The sequence below is a fragment of the Zonotrichia albicollis genome, chromosome 3 (assembly GCF_047830755.1).
Source record: "Zonotrichia albicollis isolate bZonAlb1 chromosome 3, bZonAlb1.hap1, whole genome shotgun sequence".
Lineage (NCBI taxonomy): Eukaryota > Metazoa > Chordata > Aves > Passeriformes > Passerellidae > Zonotrichia > Zonotrichia albicollis.
Window position 1 is genome coordinate 59,763,445 of NC_133821.1, and position 17,663 is coordinate 59,781,107.

A 17,663-nucleotide genomic window follows, 5' to 3' on the forward strand; every position below is an offset into this window, starting at 1 on the left:
TTCCCCCATTTATGATGGCAGCATGGTCTCACGTCCACTTCTTCCAAAAGTAAAAACTGGCATTTGAAATCTACGTAACAGAGGCTGAGAATACAACCACCTTACAGACAAATCAACAGACCTGCTTCTCTTTCTTCCCCAAAGCAGGGACAGCTCTTTGGTAAAATTTGTGCCCCTGTGTTGGAGTGTACTTCAGAACTAGTGCTCCTGACACTCCAAAGATCTCCATTGCTCTTAGAGATGACCAAGATTTCTCTTGCTCTATGCTTCAGTAGAGGAGATCTCTCTCTCTTCCCCCCTCTTTTTTCTTTTCTCTCTCTACTTTTCATCCTCGTCTTTCTCATATGATACTGCAAGGTTTACCAATGTAGTGTTTTGCTAGCTCTGTGCCTTCATCTTTGTGTTCACAAATGTGAATTTTTCTTCAAATAACATCATTACTTGTTAAAGGACCTCTAGTGTTGGTTCAGTGCACCTCTACCCAAGGGTATTTTCGAATCTGAGTCACTTTCCTCTCCTTATTGAGTTGAAAAGTCCTAAGGGGTACTGAGTCTTGACCCAATAAGTGGGCAGGGAGAGCTGGGAAGTGACTTCTCAGCTTTAAGCCAGGAGGGGTTTGAGCAGTGCCGAGACAATGGTGACCTGGGAAAGGCCAGAACGTGACTGTTACCCTGCCTGGGATTATCTCCTCCTTCCCTCGGCAGGAGGATCATGCCAAGGTTGTTTATCCTGAGAACTAGGAAAGATATTTCTTACCAAACAAGGGTGAGAGAAAAAGAGAGGCTCAGACAGATATTGCCATGTACAGCAGGCACCCTCTTGGGGCCATTGTGTTTTCCCCCTCCTCTGAAAGCAGAAATGTTACTCTCTTGCTTACTAGTTTTCACAAAATACAGATGAGAAAATAAAGTTCAGTTTCACAAATGCTTTGTATTTTAAATCTCCAAAGACCATCAGCACTACCAAAGAAAGCAAAAGTCCCAATCCAGGAGAGGAAATCATTAATAGAAGACATGGACAATATAAAAATAGAAGAGCTAACTAAAGGGCAAGACTCATTAAGAGACTCATGGCCCTGTGAACAGCCCTGTAAATTAGTCTGTGAACAGATCTCACTGAGTCATGAATTGTTGTCCACTATTCCTACAAGAGTTCTGGAAGTGTATGATTTTCCTTCCTGCTTCCCTTTGCTGGCAGAGTCCAACTTCACCAAGTGGAGGAGAGTGAGCAGCAGTCACTTGTGGGACTTTCTCACAGCATCAGGTCACCAACAGCAGCTGCAGCACACTCGCATGAGGAGTCACACCTTTGATGTCCCACGTGGGGAGCATCTGCATTATCACAGACTCACAGCATTCCCCCCACCTCAGTAAATGTGATGGAAGTTGTCCTTTGGCTGCCCCCACTCCTGCCATCAAGAGAGACAGTTCACAGCGAGGAAATTTGATATTTACATCTTGCAACACAAATCTAGATGTCACACCTTTAAAAGTAGCTGCCTGCCCTACCTATCCATATGTATAGGGATGCACACCAGTAGTAGAAGTGAAACAGGGTAGCTTAATGAATTCCTAGCAAAGTGCATCACTCCAGCTGCTCACTGTCCCACAGACTGGCATCCTGGCCTGTATCAGCACTGGTGTGACCAGCAGGAACAGGGAAGTGATTCTCTCCCTGTACTTGTGAGGCCACACCTCGAGTTCTGTGCTCAGTTTTGGGCCCCTCTCTTCAAGAAGGACATTGAGGTGCTGGAGTATGTCTGGAGAAGGGCAATGGAGCTGAGGAAGGGTCTGGAGCACAAGGCTTATGAGGAGCAGCTGAGGGAGCTGGGGGTGTTTACGCTGGAGAAAAGGAGGCTCAGGGAGGATTTTAGTGCTCTCTACAACTCCCTGAAAAAATACTGTAGCAGGTGGAGGTCAGCATCTTCTCCCAACAACTAGCAGCAGGATGAGAGGACATGGCCCCAAGCTGTGCCAGGGGAGGTTCAGGTTGGAGCAATTTCTTCACAGAAAGAGTGATCATACATTGAAATGGACTGCTCACAAGAAGGTGGTGGAGTCACTGTCCCTGGAGGTGTTTAAAGGAATGACTGGATGTAGTGCCATGATCTACTTGACAAGGTGATCAGTCAGAGGCTGGACTTGATTTCAGAGGTCTTCTTCAACCTAAATGATTCTATGTGATTGTGCCTTTCCTTTCATCTCTGTTCTGCAGCAACTTCCTGTTGTAACATAGGACCAAGTGATGCTTTTTCAACTAATTTTAATCTAGGAATACGAAATCAAACATTGCCAATTAAGACAGCCAAACCACATAAGGTTGGTGTAAGGGCCAACACTCAAAGCTACTGCACACCACTGTTCTTAGCAGCTCGTCTGAGCCCACCCTTTCAGAAAGGCTGAGAATGGCAGAAAATCAGCACAGGCAAGTAAGTAAGGAATTCATTTGGAAAAGCTAATATGAAAAAATGGTTGAAAGAACTGTTATAAAAGAAAACCCCACCTTCTTCCTGTAAAGGGCTCTCTATTTGTGTATTTACAGCTGTCTCCAATTGTCAGTCTGTGCATTTCACAGAATCACAGGATCATTGCGGTTGTCAAAGGCCTCTGAGATCACAGAGTCCAACCTTGGACTGAATACCTTGCCAGCTATACCATTACACTTAGTGCCATGTCCAGTCTTTCCTTGAACACCTCCAGGGACAGTGGCTCCACTCCCTCCCTGGGCAGCCCATTCCGGTGTTAAATTGCTCTTTTTATGAAGAAATTCCTCCCATTGACAAACCCCCGGCAAAGCTTGAGGCTATATGTCCCTTATCCTGTGGCTGGCTGGCTGGCTGACAGAAGAGGCCAAGCCCCATCTGGCTACAGGCTCCTTTCAGGGAGCTGCAGAGGCTGCTAAGGTGCCCCCGGATCCTCCTTTTCTCCAGGCTAAACACTGCCAGCCCCCTCAGCCACTCCTCCCAGGACTTGTGCTTCAGACCCTTCAGCAACTTCACTAGCTTCCTTCTGTAGTTTTTACTGCAGTGATATCTGTCGTTAAAAATTAATTGGCCTGATTCTGCCTTTTCGCAGTGCTAACAGCCCAAAAATTCGCTCTTTCCGTCGCTTTTGTCAGATGCCTGAACAGTCCTCTCTCTTCTGCCAAGTGTTTCATGCACAAAATCACCGAGTGGGTCACGATGGAAGGAGCACAGGGCTCCATCTGATCCAGCGCCCCTGCTTGGGCAGGATCATCCCAGAGCGCTCGGCCCGGGATTGCGACCAGACGGTTCTCGGCTCTCTCTAGCGAGGGAGACTCCTCATCCTGTCCGGACGATCTGTTCCAGTGCATGACCGCCCGCACACCGAGATTCCTCCCCGGTTCAGGCAGAACCTCCCGTGCATTCCGGGGATCCCACCGCGTTCCCACGCCTCCCCCACCAGGGCCCACCCCTCAGCGCCACCCTGCGCGGCCACGCCCACCCATGTGACGTCACAACACAGCCCTCGCCCCGCCCTCAGCCACGCCCCACTGAGGGCACCATCGCTTTAGCCCCGCCTCCTCATCCGGAGTGCACACAACTGCGCCTGCGCCGTTCCCCGGCCTTCCCTTCGCTGTGTTCCGCTGACATCGGGGGGGCGGGGCAAACGTCACGGTTCTTGAAGCCCATTGGCTGCCGCCCGGGCCAGAGCGGGTGCTCGCGCTCCCGGGTACTCGCCTGCCCCTCCACCCCCCCTGCTCGGGGGCTCCGTCCGGCACTGCCAGGGGCGGTGCGGTCTCGCGCCCCCCGGACCCGCCCCCCCGCCGCGGGGGCCCCGCCCGATCCGGGAGGAGCCGCGGCCGCCGGGGCAGCAGCGTCACCGCTCCGGTACGTCCGCGGCTCCTCGCCCCGCTCCCCTCACCCTGCGCCCCCGGCCCCCACTACGGCCGTGAGCAGCCGCTCCTCCCGCCGCGATAGTCCTTAGGTGCGCGGCGGCCGTGTCGCGGGCGGCGGCGACGGGGCCGGGCAGCCCGAGGCCTGTGCGAGTGGCCGCGGGTAGCGGAGGATGCCGCGGGCCCGCTGCGTAGTGACCGGGGGGCGGCGGTGGGTCACCGCAGCCGCGCAGAGCCCGCCGGTGGCCGGCATCGCGGTGGTGCAGTGCCGGCTGCCGAGGGTTTCGCATTCCGCTGCTGGGCTCGCCTTCCCGAGCTTCCTGTCGCTTTCCTCGTTCGAGACTGCGAGAGCTGCCCGCGTCCCTGCGGCGGCGCGCGGTGCGGGAGGCCCCGGCCCCGGGCCTGGGGTCGGCGGGTGCTCGGGGCGGCGGTGGAGCCGCGGTCCGCGGGGCTCCTCTGCAGACGGCCCCCGCCGCTTCCCCTGCCCCGGGCGCGGCTGCCGCTGCCCCTCGTAGGCGCGGGCGTGTTGTGGCCGCTGGAGCTGTGGGCAGAGCCCGCTCGCACAGAGCGGTTCCCTCCCGCTTGTCCCTCAGGGTGCGATGCCCACGCTGGCGGGCTCGAGCAGGCCGGGATGCCGCTGGGAGCCTTCTGCCTGGGGGTTGAGTGCGGTGTGTGCTCGCGGTCGGGATTTGCTTCGAGTGCTGTCAGCATCGCTCCGTGTGCATGAGCATTGTTTTGAAAAACTCGCCCTTCATTCCCTGAAGTCTGTTGGGAAATTGTGAGAGACTACAGACTATCATTCTCTACAAGTGCTGAAAGGAGGCTGTAGCCGGGTGGGAGTCGGCCTCTTCTCCCGAACAGCTGTGACAGGATGGCCTTGGGCTGCGCCAGGGAATGTTTCGATTGAGCCTTTGGAAGGTTTTTTCACAGAAAGGGTGATTACGCGTTGGAATGAGCTGCCCGAGGGGGTGGTAGAGTCACCATCCCTGAAGGTGTTTAGGCAAGATTGGATGTGGCACTGTGTGCTGTGGTCCAGTTGACAGGGCCGTGTTCAGTCACAGGTTGGACTCGATGATCTCAGCAGTCTTTTCCAACCTAATCGAGTCTGTGATTTTGTGTTTGAGTTTCAAACAGAGGAAAATGTGTATATTTCACGATATTTCCTTTGGCTTTCATGAATTATCAGTTAGCGTTTATTTGGGGTTTTTTTGGGTTTTTCCAAGACCCTTACAAAATTATTCAGTAACAGGAATTCTGTTATGTTCCAGCATAAACCTCTTTAACATTAGGGTATGTTGTACTGGATTTAGTAGCTTACAATATTTTCCTCTTATCTTCCTACATTCCTTTAAAAGTTGTATGCACAAGCTGAGTTGACACAAATATCTATTCTCACAAAGTGTAATATAAAGTCACAGACCTATTGCTACGTTCAGGCTCCTTGTAAAAAATCTTTTGAAAAAAGCTCCTGCTTGCTTGAGTGTTTAATTATGAGCATGTGGTTTTGGCTATGTAGTTATTAGTTTCCCAGATGGATCTAATATTCTATATTTTGCTTCTTCATATATACCATTTAGCAGCTGTACTTTGTTTACTTGTATTTTATCCACAAAGTCCGTTCTGTGTCTGGGTCAGTTAAGGAGTTGCATGTCCGTCTTGACTTAGGCTTGCAGTTAGTCAGTATCAGCAAGACTCTACATTTAGTTTGCTGACTGGTCCCCCTGAAATGTACAATAACTAACTAAGGGCTCTTCTGCAAGCAGTTTGTGTATCCAGGGCCCAGGATGCACGGTTTCCTGGGAAAATTACTCAATACTAGTAGCAAGGTCATTGGGGACTTTGAAGGACAGAACTTAATAGCTTGGGCTCTAAACCATATTTTATGTAGTGGCATCTTCAGACTAGCCCTGTGTCAAGTTTAAGTTTCAGCTCTATGCAGACTTTGAAAGAAAAAAGGAATTTTATGCGTATTTACCCCACTCCTGCCCCCAGATCTCCTGTACTTCTGCACTTTTGTTTGCGGAGGTTTGTTTTCGTTTTTTTTGCTGTCTTCCTCCACCCCCATCTTTGCAGGATTCCTCTGCTTCTTGGTTTATGTCTATCCCACAAGATTCTGAGTAAGAGCTCTGAAATGAAGCAGTCTTGTTGATCTTTGTCTGTAGCTGTCTGGCAAAATTGTAAGATCTAGTACGAGACCGTGCTTCATGTCCAGCTTTGTGTGATGGCACAGGAATAGGAGGCCCTCTAAAGCTAATACTTCTGAACAGTTTGAGTGCATAGTGCATGTATTTGTGTCCCAGAACTTTGCACAGTGAAATTCTAGTGTGGCCATTTGATTTTGTAATGCCTGTTGTTGACTGATTCACTTCACCTTGCAGATACTGAAAGCACCATTGAGAAAACGGCAAAATGAGCAGTCGTCGGAAACGTGCGCCTCCATCCAAAGTGGATGAGGAGAAGAAGAAAAAGCTCTGCTGGAACATGCACGAAGACCGGAGAAATGAGATGGTGGCTTTAGATGATGAGGTAACCAATGAGGACCATATTCCAGTTCCAAGCACTTCTGCATCCTTCATTGTTATAAACGATGATAGCACTGATGAAGATCTTGTACAGAAAGATGGCAGTGGCTCAAAATCCGTTAAGTTTTTGACAGTTAATGATGAAGAAGACTCTTATTCCATCTTGACTCCTGTGTCTGTACAGCTAAATATTATAGTCTTGCCATACCGTGCAGATGGGTCCTGGAAGGCTCTGTTGGGAGACTTTGCTCTTCGTCTGCCTTCTGAGCAAATTCTAACTGATGAGTTCCGTGACAGGACCTTTACTCTTATGACAGGAGACTCTGATGATGAGCTGCAGGTCTGTGTTCATGAAAGAAGTGAAGAAGAGCACAGTAATGAAACAAAAGAATACCTGGGCGCTTATGAACAACGTATTCTGGTGGAAGCAACTTTAAGTGGTGAAATATTGGAAGGTTTGAGATGGTTGCAAAAGAAAAAGATAATTGGACTTTATCAAAGACCTGGAGAGGCTCAGGCTTTAAAGGTATGCATTCATTATACTCGATTTACATTTTGGAGGTTCTTTTTTTTTGTTTGAAATATAAAATAAAAATATCTGAACAAAGTCTGGCAGCTACTATGTATTTATAATGTGATGAAAATGTATTGTTTCTACATGCTTTTGTAATGTTTTCAGTGTGTTTTTTCCTGTAAATATATTTTTATTTTTTCACCATTAGCAATGTATAATGTATTACCTGAAGGAATCACAGATTTAGTTATGTTTCCTCTACATGGTGTTTTTAGTAGATTTATTATATCTGTCTGTACCTGCTAATTTTCAAGCCACTGTTATTATTTTTTGTGCTCTTCTGTTTATAATATTCTTGTCAATTAAATTATTTGTTAATTTAATTTTATTGTTAATTAAATTTCTAACTGTGTAACCTTTTCACAGGTTGGAATTTACCTTCTTGAAGCTGGGTTAAGTAAACCAGAATTTCTCAGTGATGGAGGTGGCAGACCTAAAAAAGCTAATCAGATTATTCAAAAACTCATGGAGAGGTTCTACAGTTTTTTAATTCCAGGTAATGCAATAAAGTTGATTGTTGATGAACAGAAACAGTTTTGTCTTCTGTAGTAGTTGTAAATGTAAGGGAAAATAGTAGTTATTCCTGCCACCTAGAGCAACTCTTCGTTTGCAAGCAGCATTATTAGGTAATTCACCCAATACTATTATCTGGCCATTAATCATATGCTAATTTGTTTATGCTGAAATCAGAGGTGATAGTTCTTCTCTACAGATACTAAAGCATAGAGATGTTTTGAGTCCTTACTTTTTTGGAAGTAAATACAGTTGTCACTGTTTCATGGGGGCAGTTTGAACAGATCTACAGTATCTTCTCCGAATCATACAGGAACAGTGTACAAGAGCCAGGAATTAAATTTGGAAAACTTGTTCCCAGGTTGGGGGCTATCACAATAGGCAATAGATTTCGGTTTGGTTTATATTGTAAAGCAGTTACAATGTAAAATACTACAAAATGCAGCTTTACAACAGTTTTGAGAATATACCACTGCAGATTGAGAAACATGGGCCTCCCTATCATTTTAGAATTAAAGGTATATTTGCCAGATTACACTTACTAGTAATACAGATTTATAGGGTGATAAACAATGGCTTTATGTTGTGGTGTCTTAGGAAACTTTTGTAAAAAACAAACAACCCAACCAACCTTTGTCTCGTTCCTGAGTGTAGAGTTGATCCAAAATTTTGACTGAAGACTGATTCAGTGACTTTAGTATACAGAGTTTGTGTTGTGGCAAAAGCCTAGCACCCTCCCCAAATAGCACTGCACTTAATTAGAAGAGGCAGAGTTGTATAAAAATCAGGCAACTCAGGCTAAAGAGAAGCTAAAAGGAAAAGCTAACAGAATAAAATCTGAGCATCCTTGCCTGCTGCGAAGAACAAATGTGCAGCTGTGAGGAACAACTTGAGGTGTACCAAGGGATGGGCCAATATAACTCAGTAAGTGGGGAAGGTACTGCACATAAGAAATCATCCTTCCAAAAACTGAATCTGACTGACACAAATATGCCAGTTTAGGTTTGAAACCATGACAAATCACATCCAAGAAGAGGTCTGAAGAATAAATAGTTAAAAGTCTAGAAATGAATAGTAGTGGTTTTAAATCTGTTAGGAGAAACACATTATCATAAATGCATTAGAAGCAGAACAGTTGCCAGAGAATTCATAGACTTGAGATCTCTAAGGTATATCAGAGAGTGCTGAAATAAATGTAATGCTATAGCAGAAAGCATAATTTTCTTCTCTGCATATTTTCTCATTGTGCAAGAGTTGGGGAAAGAGATTGTGAAGAAAATTACTGGTGACTTAATTTAAGATCCAAACTAATTTTCTGCTGGAACATGGGACATTTGTCCTCAGTACACCAAAGGATGTGTTTATAGGGACTACCTGGTTCAGTGTAGCTTACAGATGAAGAGGCACTTTCTGAAAGGGAAGACATGCCCCTCAAAGTTTCTGGGGCAGGAATTTGGTCCTGAGAAGTTGGATTGTCATGCCTTAACTTTTCATGAGCCATGCAAGCAGCTCAGGTTTGTAAAGGAGCTGTGTTGCAGCTGGTAAAGATTTGGACTGTTTTTGAGCATATACGTTTTTATGTGCTGTAAAATAATAATGGAGTCTTGATTTCACTCCAGTGAATGCCATGTAAGTGACAAGGTAAAATAGCTGGCACGGAGAACAGAAATAAATGATTGTAAATCACCAGTGAAGTCCTTCAAAGGCATGTGCAGCTTCATGTATTACTAATGCTTTGAGAAAAAGAATGATTGGTGAAGTGGCATCAACAATGTCTAAATGTATTATTCAGCGTAACAGAGATGAAGAGCAACTGAAAGCTTTCAAGCAGACTAGGCCGTGGAGTTTCAGTAGTAATTCAATAGATGAATGGAAAACAATGCAGAAGGAAAAAATTATGGCTCTTTGCTAACTGTTGCAGGGTTGCAGTTCAGTAGGTAGGTATATAGCTCAGTAAATGCATCAATTTAATGTTCAGTGTTAGTGAAACCAAATCAATAGTAAAGAATTGTCCTGAAGGTGTTAGAGAACAAAACATGATCACTAAACCACTAATGTAAGTCCATAGTGTACATCATGCTCTGCTCTGAATTCAGAAAAAGCATGTCACAGAAATGAAAAATATTTGTGAAGGAGGACCCCAGGTGATTATGCAATGGGAAAGTAGTTTCATTTCCTAACAGTTTTTGAACATGAACTTACTGATGTGGCATAAAATAATATAGCCTTGATTCTGTGCTGATTAATGCATTTTTCTTAAATGTTTCTAACAACTTAGTTTAAATTCCACCCATTTTTAAACAGAATTAGTTGAGGTTTTGTAAAATTACACCTAAGTATATATTTTAACATTTGTCAGTATCCATCTAAAGTGAAATCTATACAATAACATTCCAAGATGAAGCTTCTTGTTCCCCCACTGATGAGCAAATTCTCATGCTGATGGTGTTGTGCTCAAGGATTTACACAAATAACGGATATGACCTCTCTACTGCTACATCTAATTTTAATATATTTTTCCTCACTGTACTCTGTTAATTCTGGTGATATGCTTCTGGTTTTGAGACTTTGTGGCAGGAAGTTCATCTGTGTTAGAGCAAACATAGCTGTAGGTGCATTAAAAAATCTGAAAAAAACATGATAAAATGTTTAGTGTGGAGTCCTTGAATCATTTAGGTTTTAACCCAGCACTGCCAAGTCAATCACTCAACCATGTCCCTAAGTGCCACATTTACAAGTCTTTTAAATATTTCCAGTGATGGTGACTCAACCACCTCCCTGGCCAGCCTGTTCTTATGCTTGACAACCCTTTATAGGAAGAAATTTTTCCCTGTTACCCAATCTAACCTTCCCCTGGTGCAACTTGAGGCCATTTCTTCTTGTTCAGTTACCTGGGAGAAGAGACCAGCCCCCATCTCACTATGACCTCCGTTCAGGTAGTTGTAGAGAGGACTACGGTCTCCCCCTCATCTATTTTTGTCCAAACGACCCCAACTCCCTCAGCTGCTCCTCATAAGAGTTGTGTTCCAGATCCATTAACAGCTTTATTGCTCTGCTCTGGATGTGCTCCAGCACTTCCATATCTTTTTTGTCATGTAGTGAGGGACCCAAAATTTAATACAGCAACCTCACAACATCCATGTAGTCGTCCTGAACTGCCAGCCCTTTCTTCCAAAGGTCATAACCTCTCTGTTTTCCCTGAATCTCAACCAAATGTGCCTGCTCAGGCAGATGTTCTCTGCCATCTTACCTTTTCATCATTTACCATTTATCCTCAGTTTTCTTAAGAAGAATAAATTCTATGTACAAAGATGGTTTTGGTATTTGTTTATTTACTGCCATATGTGAGGCAACAAGTTTTCCATTAATCTAGGCTGTTTCATTAGAGCAGATATTGTTATACTGCAGTCTGGAGAAGGAAAGATCCTACTGCAGATGCAGTAGCAGAACTGTAGTTCAGTCATTCAAGGAATTAAATAGAGTACTTGAAAAGCATCAGAGAAACTGAATTTTTAGATAGTACAATGGCATCTGTTTCTCAAATGTAAAAAGATTGAGACCTCTGTAACTGAATTACATTTTGAAATGGTTGAAGGCATAATTAAATATTCACTGTTTAATAAGTAACTGAGAGGGATAAACTTCCCTAGCATCCTTTTCAAAATCCCTGTGGTATGTAGAACAATTTAATATTGAAAAAGAAATCTCTGAAAGAATCAACAAAACAAGAAAAGCATGTACAAAAAAATCCAATTGCATTTAAAAAAATTTAAATTATATTGCAGTCTTTCCTCTCATGTACAATTCTGGACAGACTTCGTTTTTGTAGCAGTCAATTTAGTACACTTAAAAATGTGAGATTTGAAGACTGTTATTTTAGCAAGTATAATGATAGGTGTCATTATATATCAAATTCTTTGATCAAACTTATACTTTGCAAATACTCTAATTTTCTGTTCTTTTCCTAAAGTGAGGGGTATATGTTAGAGGATCCCTTCGAATGGTTTCTTTAATATATAAAGCTGATTGCTTTCTAATGTATAAAGCTGAATGCTTTCTTGGTGCTTTTTGTTTGGCTGGATCATTAATAACCCCACAGGTGCACTCTGATTGCCTTCTTTACATTACAAGTCATATGTATAGTTTTCATGAATATGTAGAAACTTAATGTCTTTCAGTATTCTCATTTCCCTTGACAAGCTCTGGGATTGTTCCTTTGATTTGAAAGGATTAGGGGAAGGCACTGATGGCTGCCATATATAGGCATATAATTTCCTCCTTTTGTTTTGGAAATCATTCTTCACCTTCATCACCCATTTGAATGAAGGAAAGCTTTTGCTTTTCAAGAAAGAGTCCTAATACCAGCTTCTAAACCTTATGATAAGATTAAGCTTTCTGGTTTTTGCCAGGTACATCTCTTCCTTGTTAGCCCAAGGCATCAGAGTTAAAATCTGATTTAAGTGTGTCAGCCGTTCGATGCTTTATTAAAATGTTAAATATACTTTAGGGTTACTTCATGCTGCAAATGATGGCCTTGACTTGCTTCCAATTTTGATGGTGGCTTTGTTGTTGTTGGCTTTGTTGTTGTTGTTGTTGTTTGTTTGTTTATTTGTTTGTTTTTAATACAAAAATTCTGCAGGATGAGTTTATCTCCAGTGCTAGCTAAGGTTAGAACTGGTCTGTATTTTTTTATACTGATGTTTTAATTTTAGGCCTAAAACACTGTTAAAACTTGGCCTGCAAGTCTTTCATTCTCTCATACCTGTTTTCTAGAACACTAATCCTTGGAGTTTTCATGAATTTTTGTTCTACGTTGTTTAAGTTCTGTGTATGCCCATATATCCAAATTATGTGAAAAATACATGAGCACAAGGCCTTCTTTCTTATAGTGTAGAAAAGAAAGGTAGGCCTTCTGTCCCAAAGGGTGATTACTTCTCTTGAGGTGGGTTTTTAATTTTGAAAGTATGACTTGTCTGAATTTTTGCAGTGATGCAAGTGGTGAGAGTTATATTTTGTCCTGCTGCTGCAATTTTCTTAACCAGATCAATAGGTTAAGGTTAACTTTTTTTCATTTCAATAAGGTCATTTATTCATGTTTAAGTCAGAAGCATGAGATAATTGTGATTCTGTAACAATTGGAATTTTTTAGTGGAAAGTCTACATTAAATAAATAAGTTCTGGTCATTCTATACCTATATTCTAAATAAGAGCTTTGGTGATTATGTATGCATCTGTGCTCACCATAGCATGTTAACTTTTGAATGTCCTGGTTCCAGTTGGGGCAGAGTTCATTCTCTGCTTAGTAGCTGATGGGTGCCGTGTGTTTGGGTTCACTGTGACAATAATGTTTGTAATGCAATGATTTGTTACTTCCTACTGAGTGGCGCTTGCCCCAAGTCAAGGACTTTTCAGTCCTTGCTCTGCAGTGCACAAGAAGGGAGGGAGCATGGCCAGGACAACCAAAGGGACATTCCACACCATAGAACAACATCCTCAGTTTATAAACTAGTGGGAGTTGGCTGGGAGCCACCAGTTGCCTCTTGGGAATGGGCTGGGAATTGATCAGTGAGAGGTGAGCAATGGTATTGTGCATCACTTGTTTCTTGGGTTCTTCTAATTTCTCTCTTTTTTCCTTTTCATTTCTATTACTATTATTATTACTGTTGTTATTGTTGCAATGTTTTTCTTTATTTCAGTTATTAAACTGCTCATTGTTTGCTACTGCTGCTAGCTGAGTCAGATGCAGTCATGGGCATATGTTTAAATGACACTTTGCTTTGCTTATTTTTATGTATGTAAACTAAATATGTTGCTGCAAAATTTACCGAAGTGTTGTCCCAAGTTGATTGATGATGCATGTCTTGAATTATTTGTGTATGCAGACGAGCTGGAGGAAGATGAGGAAGAATCCGACACGGAACTAGAGCGACAAAATATTGAAGAGCTTTATGACTTCGTGCGGCACACCCATCAGCAGGATATCCAGTCACTGAGAAAGGACGTGCAGCATCCTGCATTGATTCCCATTCTGAGACCATACCAAAGTGAGGCTGTGAACTGGATGCTTCACCGAGAGAACCACACCAGTACTCCAAGTAGTGGCAAGTATATGGATCTAAAAAACTCGCATAATTGTGGAAAGTGTAATTGCATTGTCAGCAGTAATGTTTCCTTGCTGTTTGATTAGAAGTTTTGTGAGTTGTTTCATTAGTATTTTTATAAAAGCTGTTGCTTGGGTCATACACTAAATAATAAGCTAGGTTTTGCTGAGCAGCCATTGATGTATCATGTTGATCATGAAGCTCTATTGAGGTGGACTTCAGTTTTTTTTCTCTTAATGTCACAAAAAGGCTGAATAATTCTAAGGGGTGTGCTGTTGATAGAGAAACTTCATCATAGTAAAGTGAACACTTTCTCCATAGAGAACGCGCTGCACTTCTTATGGCGGGAGGTGATCACTCTGGATGGAAAAAAAATCTACTATAATCCATTTACTGGCTGGTATGTTTTTATAGTTACTCTTTCTGAGGACATCTCAGGGTTGTGCTTTGTGAAAACCATGTTGGTAGCTTTGTCCTGCAGGATATGAGATATTCCATAACTTGTTTTTCAGTTAGCAACTAAAGAATTAGAACAGTGATATCTTTAATTTGAAAAAAAGAACAAACTCAAGTATGTAATGCACAGATAAATGTGTAGATCTCAAGTTGAAGATGTAATTATTAAAGCTTTTCTTAAAAAAAGACAATAATTTAATGGTTTAATATTACCTTTTTTTAATTTAGAGTATTGGAGGCTTTGATCTTCTTCTTCAATGTTTTCAAAGTCCAAAGGAAGGCAGCAGTATAAAGCTTTTTATTAATGCTAGGTATTGCATTACTAAGCCTGTTTCTCTTTTATCATTAACTTGGTTAGAATAGAACCTCTTAATTGCTAGTTCGCTTTTTATTTTTCCCTATGTAACATTCAGATCTTTTCCACATGTGAATATAAAAATATGTCAAATTTTTTGAGGCGAATGCTATGATATGCTAAGGTTAGCAAGGCAAGGCCAATTAGGAGGTGAAAAAATTCTCAATATTCTGGTATGTGTATTTGTTTTGATCAGGTTCATACACCCAAAAAGCTTCTTAGTTTTTTTTTTTTTAATCTCAGCTTAACTAATGAAAGATAATGCCTCACCTTACAAACTTTGCCTTGATGAAGCTGTGCTGTGTGTCCCTGAACGCACCCTTCACTGTCACAACATTCTGTGGTAACTGACTTTCAATGGGAATGTACTTGAATTTTAGCATTATCCGTGAGTATCCTACTGCTGGACCCCAGTGGCCTGGAGGTATTTTGGCAGATGAGATGGGTCTTGGAAAAACAGTGGAAGTGTTGGCTCTTATTCTGAATCATACTGGACCAGAGATTAAACAAGATGATCTGGCATTACCTGAGGTAAGGAAACCTGGTTGAGAGTTATTATTAAGAAAATGCTTTTCAGAATGAATGCAAGTGCACTTTTTATTGCTTTAGAAGTCCATATTCAAAGCTCTATTACTGTGAAAGTTTTTCCCTTAATAGGACACTATACATGGCAGCATTAATGGTGGAACAGTTTGCATGAGAAGCTGTTGATCCTTTGCCATTGTTCAATAGTTTTATCAGGCAACTGTACTGTTAATGTAGTTTTGACAGGCTTCAGGAGTGTATAAATAATTTAATTTAGTTTACTATGTTGGAGATCATTCTCCTTCACTTCATTGTATTGATGGGTGTCAAACATCCATTAGTCACGTGTTCTGTGCTAAAATAGGGACAGTTTACATTCTGGGTAAAGATTTCTGCTCTCCCTCTGTTTCATATAATAAATGAGCTTATTTAGGAACAGTTTTCCATCTTTTCACTTTCCTCATCATGCATACTGAGAAAACTTGGCACATGCACTAAACCCAAAATTTTTTTCTGAAGGGAAAGGACCATTATTCTTAAGTAAACTCTTACCACTTGATGAGTTTCATCCCTTGGAAATCATGGCAGCCAGTTTCATTGCACATTTATCATAGTGATCTCCTGCCTGCTTGTCATTTTATCAGTTAAAAGGACTCAATTCTTAGAGAGAATAAGATGATTCTTAAATATATAAGAGGGTCAGCACCAAGTAGTGCCAACAGAGGAGTAAAAGCACTAAAGTGCTTGGACACCAACTGATAACAATAGGTAGAAACCAGAGCTTTTGGAGGGCTGGAGTTACTGAAACTGTTTCATGATGTAAGTGGTTGGGACAGATGTCAGCTAATATATAAGAGTAAAATTTTGAGAGGCAATCCCTAAAAGGAGAAACTTACTTTTTATACAGCTGACTAGGGCTCTTCCTCTATATTGCTTACTTCCTTTTGTGTTTCTAGCTATATATTAAATATATATTTTCCTCCCCCATCAGGAACTTAGATCACTTACATCTGTAGGTTCCTGCAACTTAATGCTAGAGCAGTGGAGGACCCAAGAGGCTTTCAGAGCTGCTTTTTGTGTTTCAGTTAGGGTGCTGAACGTTGTTTCCCAAGAAACTGAACTGAATGATGTGTCACTCTGTACATTAAGAGCTGTCTGAGCAAATTGGTGAGATCAGAACATATATTTGTAGCAGCTCATGCTTACTTTCAAATACGAGGAGATTAATGAAGGTCAGAGTGACTGTGAAGAGACATGAGCTAATAACTATTTATTGTTGTCTGCATTAGGGTAAGCTTGTGAACTTCTTTGTTCCACCTCAACCTTTAGAGGGAAATAAAAAGAAAAAACCAAAGGAAATGGAGCCTAAATTAAAGGAAAAAATACAATATCCCAGTAAGTATTTCTGATGAGTTTTAAAATACGTTTTGCTCTTAGTGTTGTGTTATATTGGCCACTGACTATGAGTTCAAGGCTACTCTTGACTTCTTCAGAATGAAGTTATTCTTTTGCTGAGCTCTGTCATGTAGGATTGCATGCTACAAACAAGTGATCCACAGTTAAAAGTAAAGCTACTAACTCAGAACTCTGCTACAGAGCTCCATGCAACTCGAGGTCTTTGTAAAGAGTTTATGCATTTACATGAAATAAGCTGTCTTTTTTATGCCTCAGTAAGAAAATTGGGTGATTTATTTCTATAGCTATCCACCATTGTTTTAGAGTCATTGCAAAACAGCAATCTGTAGAGCTATGTCAAATAAAAGCTTGTCAAAACTGCTGCCTATCTGCATTTTTTAGATGAGCACTATGTTTAGAGTTACCTTAATACGCATTCTGTGAGGTAACTTAATTTTTGTTTTGATTCTTCATACAGGCTTACGAGTAATGATATTAGCAGCTGTAAAGGAAATGAATGTGAAGAAAGGAGCATCCATAATTGCAATATTTAAGTATATCAGTTCTATATATAGATATGACACACAGAGAAATAGACGGCTTCTCAAAAGAACTCTAGAAAAACTCATTGCAGAACAGGTGGTAGAACAAGTTAAAGGACATGGTCTGGCTGGGTCCTTCAAGCTGGGGAAGAATTACAAGGAACAGAAGAAGCGAGAAAGAGCCAAAGAGCAGGTAAAACATGCTGCTGTAGTTATTTCAAAGAATGTTGCAAAGGCTGTTCTTTTTTTCTGCCAATTGCATGCTACTCTCAGCTGTACTGTCTATGTACACGAGCTCAGTGACACTGATTTAGTGGTAAAAATGAAGAAAACTGCAGCAATTGCTTCAACACTTATAAATAAAGAAGTAGAAATCATAAGTAGATAAAATTTGGGGCTAAAATATTAACTACATCTGTCACAAGTCTTCTGAAATAGTGTTACTGGGAGTTGTATTGTTCTTACTGTGAAGTTGTTTTTTAAACACTGGTAGACATTAACCAAATCCTCAAACTGGAAATTAATATAAACCCTTAATATCTATGTACTGATATGTTTATATGTGCATTAAAAAAAAGTGTGAGGAGAAAGTTGTTTGGGTTGAAAGGGACTTGAAAACTCATCTAATTCCAAACCCCCTTGCCGTGGGGACACCTTCCACTAGACTACTTTTCTCAAAGCCCCATCCAACCTGGCCTTGAACACTTCCTGGGTTGGGGCATCATTGGCTCTGGGCAACCTCTTCCAGTGTCTCACCACCTCACAGGGAAGAATTTCTTCCTAATATCTAAACATATTATCTTTCATTAAAAGCTATCCCCCCTT

The 17,663-nt window shown here is 41.9% G+C and overlaps 1 protein-coding gene across 5 annotated transcripts in view; it reads left to right on the top strand.

Moving 5' to 3' along the window:
* The first annotated feature begins 3,651 nt into the window (after positions 1–3,651).
* SHPRH (SNF2 histone linker PHD RING helicase) overlaps positions 3,652–17,663 on the top strand; it is a 49,859-nt gene continuing 35,847 nt past the window's right edge. For 3 of the 5 annotated variants that reach the window (XM_014268601.3, XM_026794825.2, XM_074537583.1), the window contains exons 1-8: positions 3,652–3,850; positions 6,234–6,903; positions 7,318–7,447; positions 13,347–13,565; positions 13,887–13,965; positions 14,757–14,907; positions 16,191–16,296; positions 16,775–17,031. In XM_014268601.3, coding sequence (XP_014124076.2) covers positions 6,265–6,903; positions 7,318–7,447; positions 13,347–13,565; positions 13,887–13,965; positions 14,757–14,907; positions 16,191–16,296; positions 16,775–17,031 — 1,581 coding nt within the window. In that variant the 5' untranslated portion in view covers positions 3,652–3,850; positions 6,234–6,264. Of the gene's footprint in view, positions 3,948–4,499; positions 4,524–6,233; positions 6,904–7,317; positions 7,448–13,346; positions 13,566–13,886; positions 13,966–14,756; positions 14,908–16,190; positions 16,297–16,774; positions 17,032–17,663 lie in introns of those variants that run through there. The other 2 variants (XM_026794822.2, XM_026794823.2) reach the window with 2 other exon arrangements.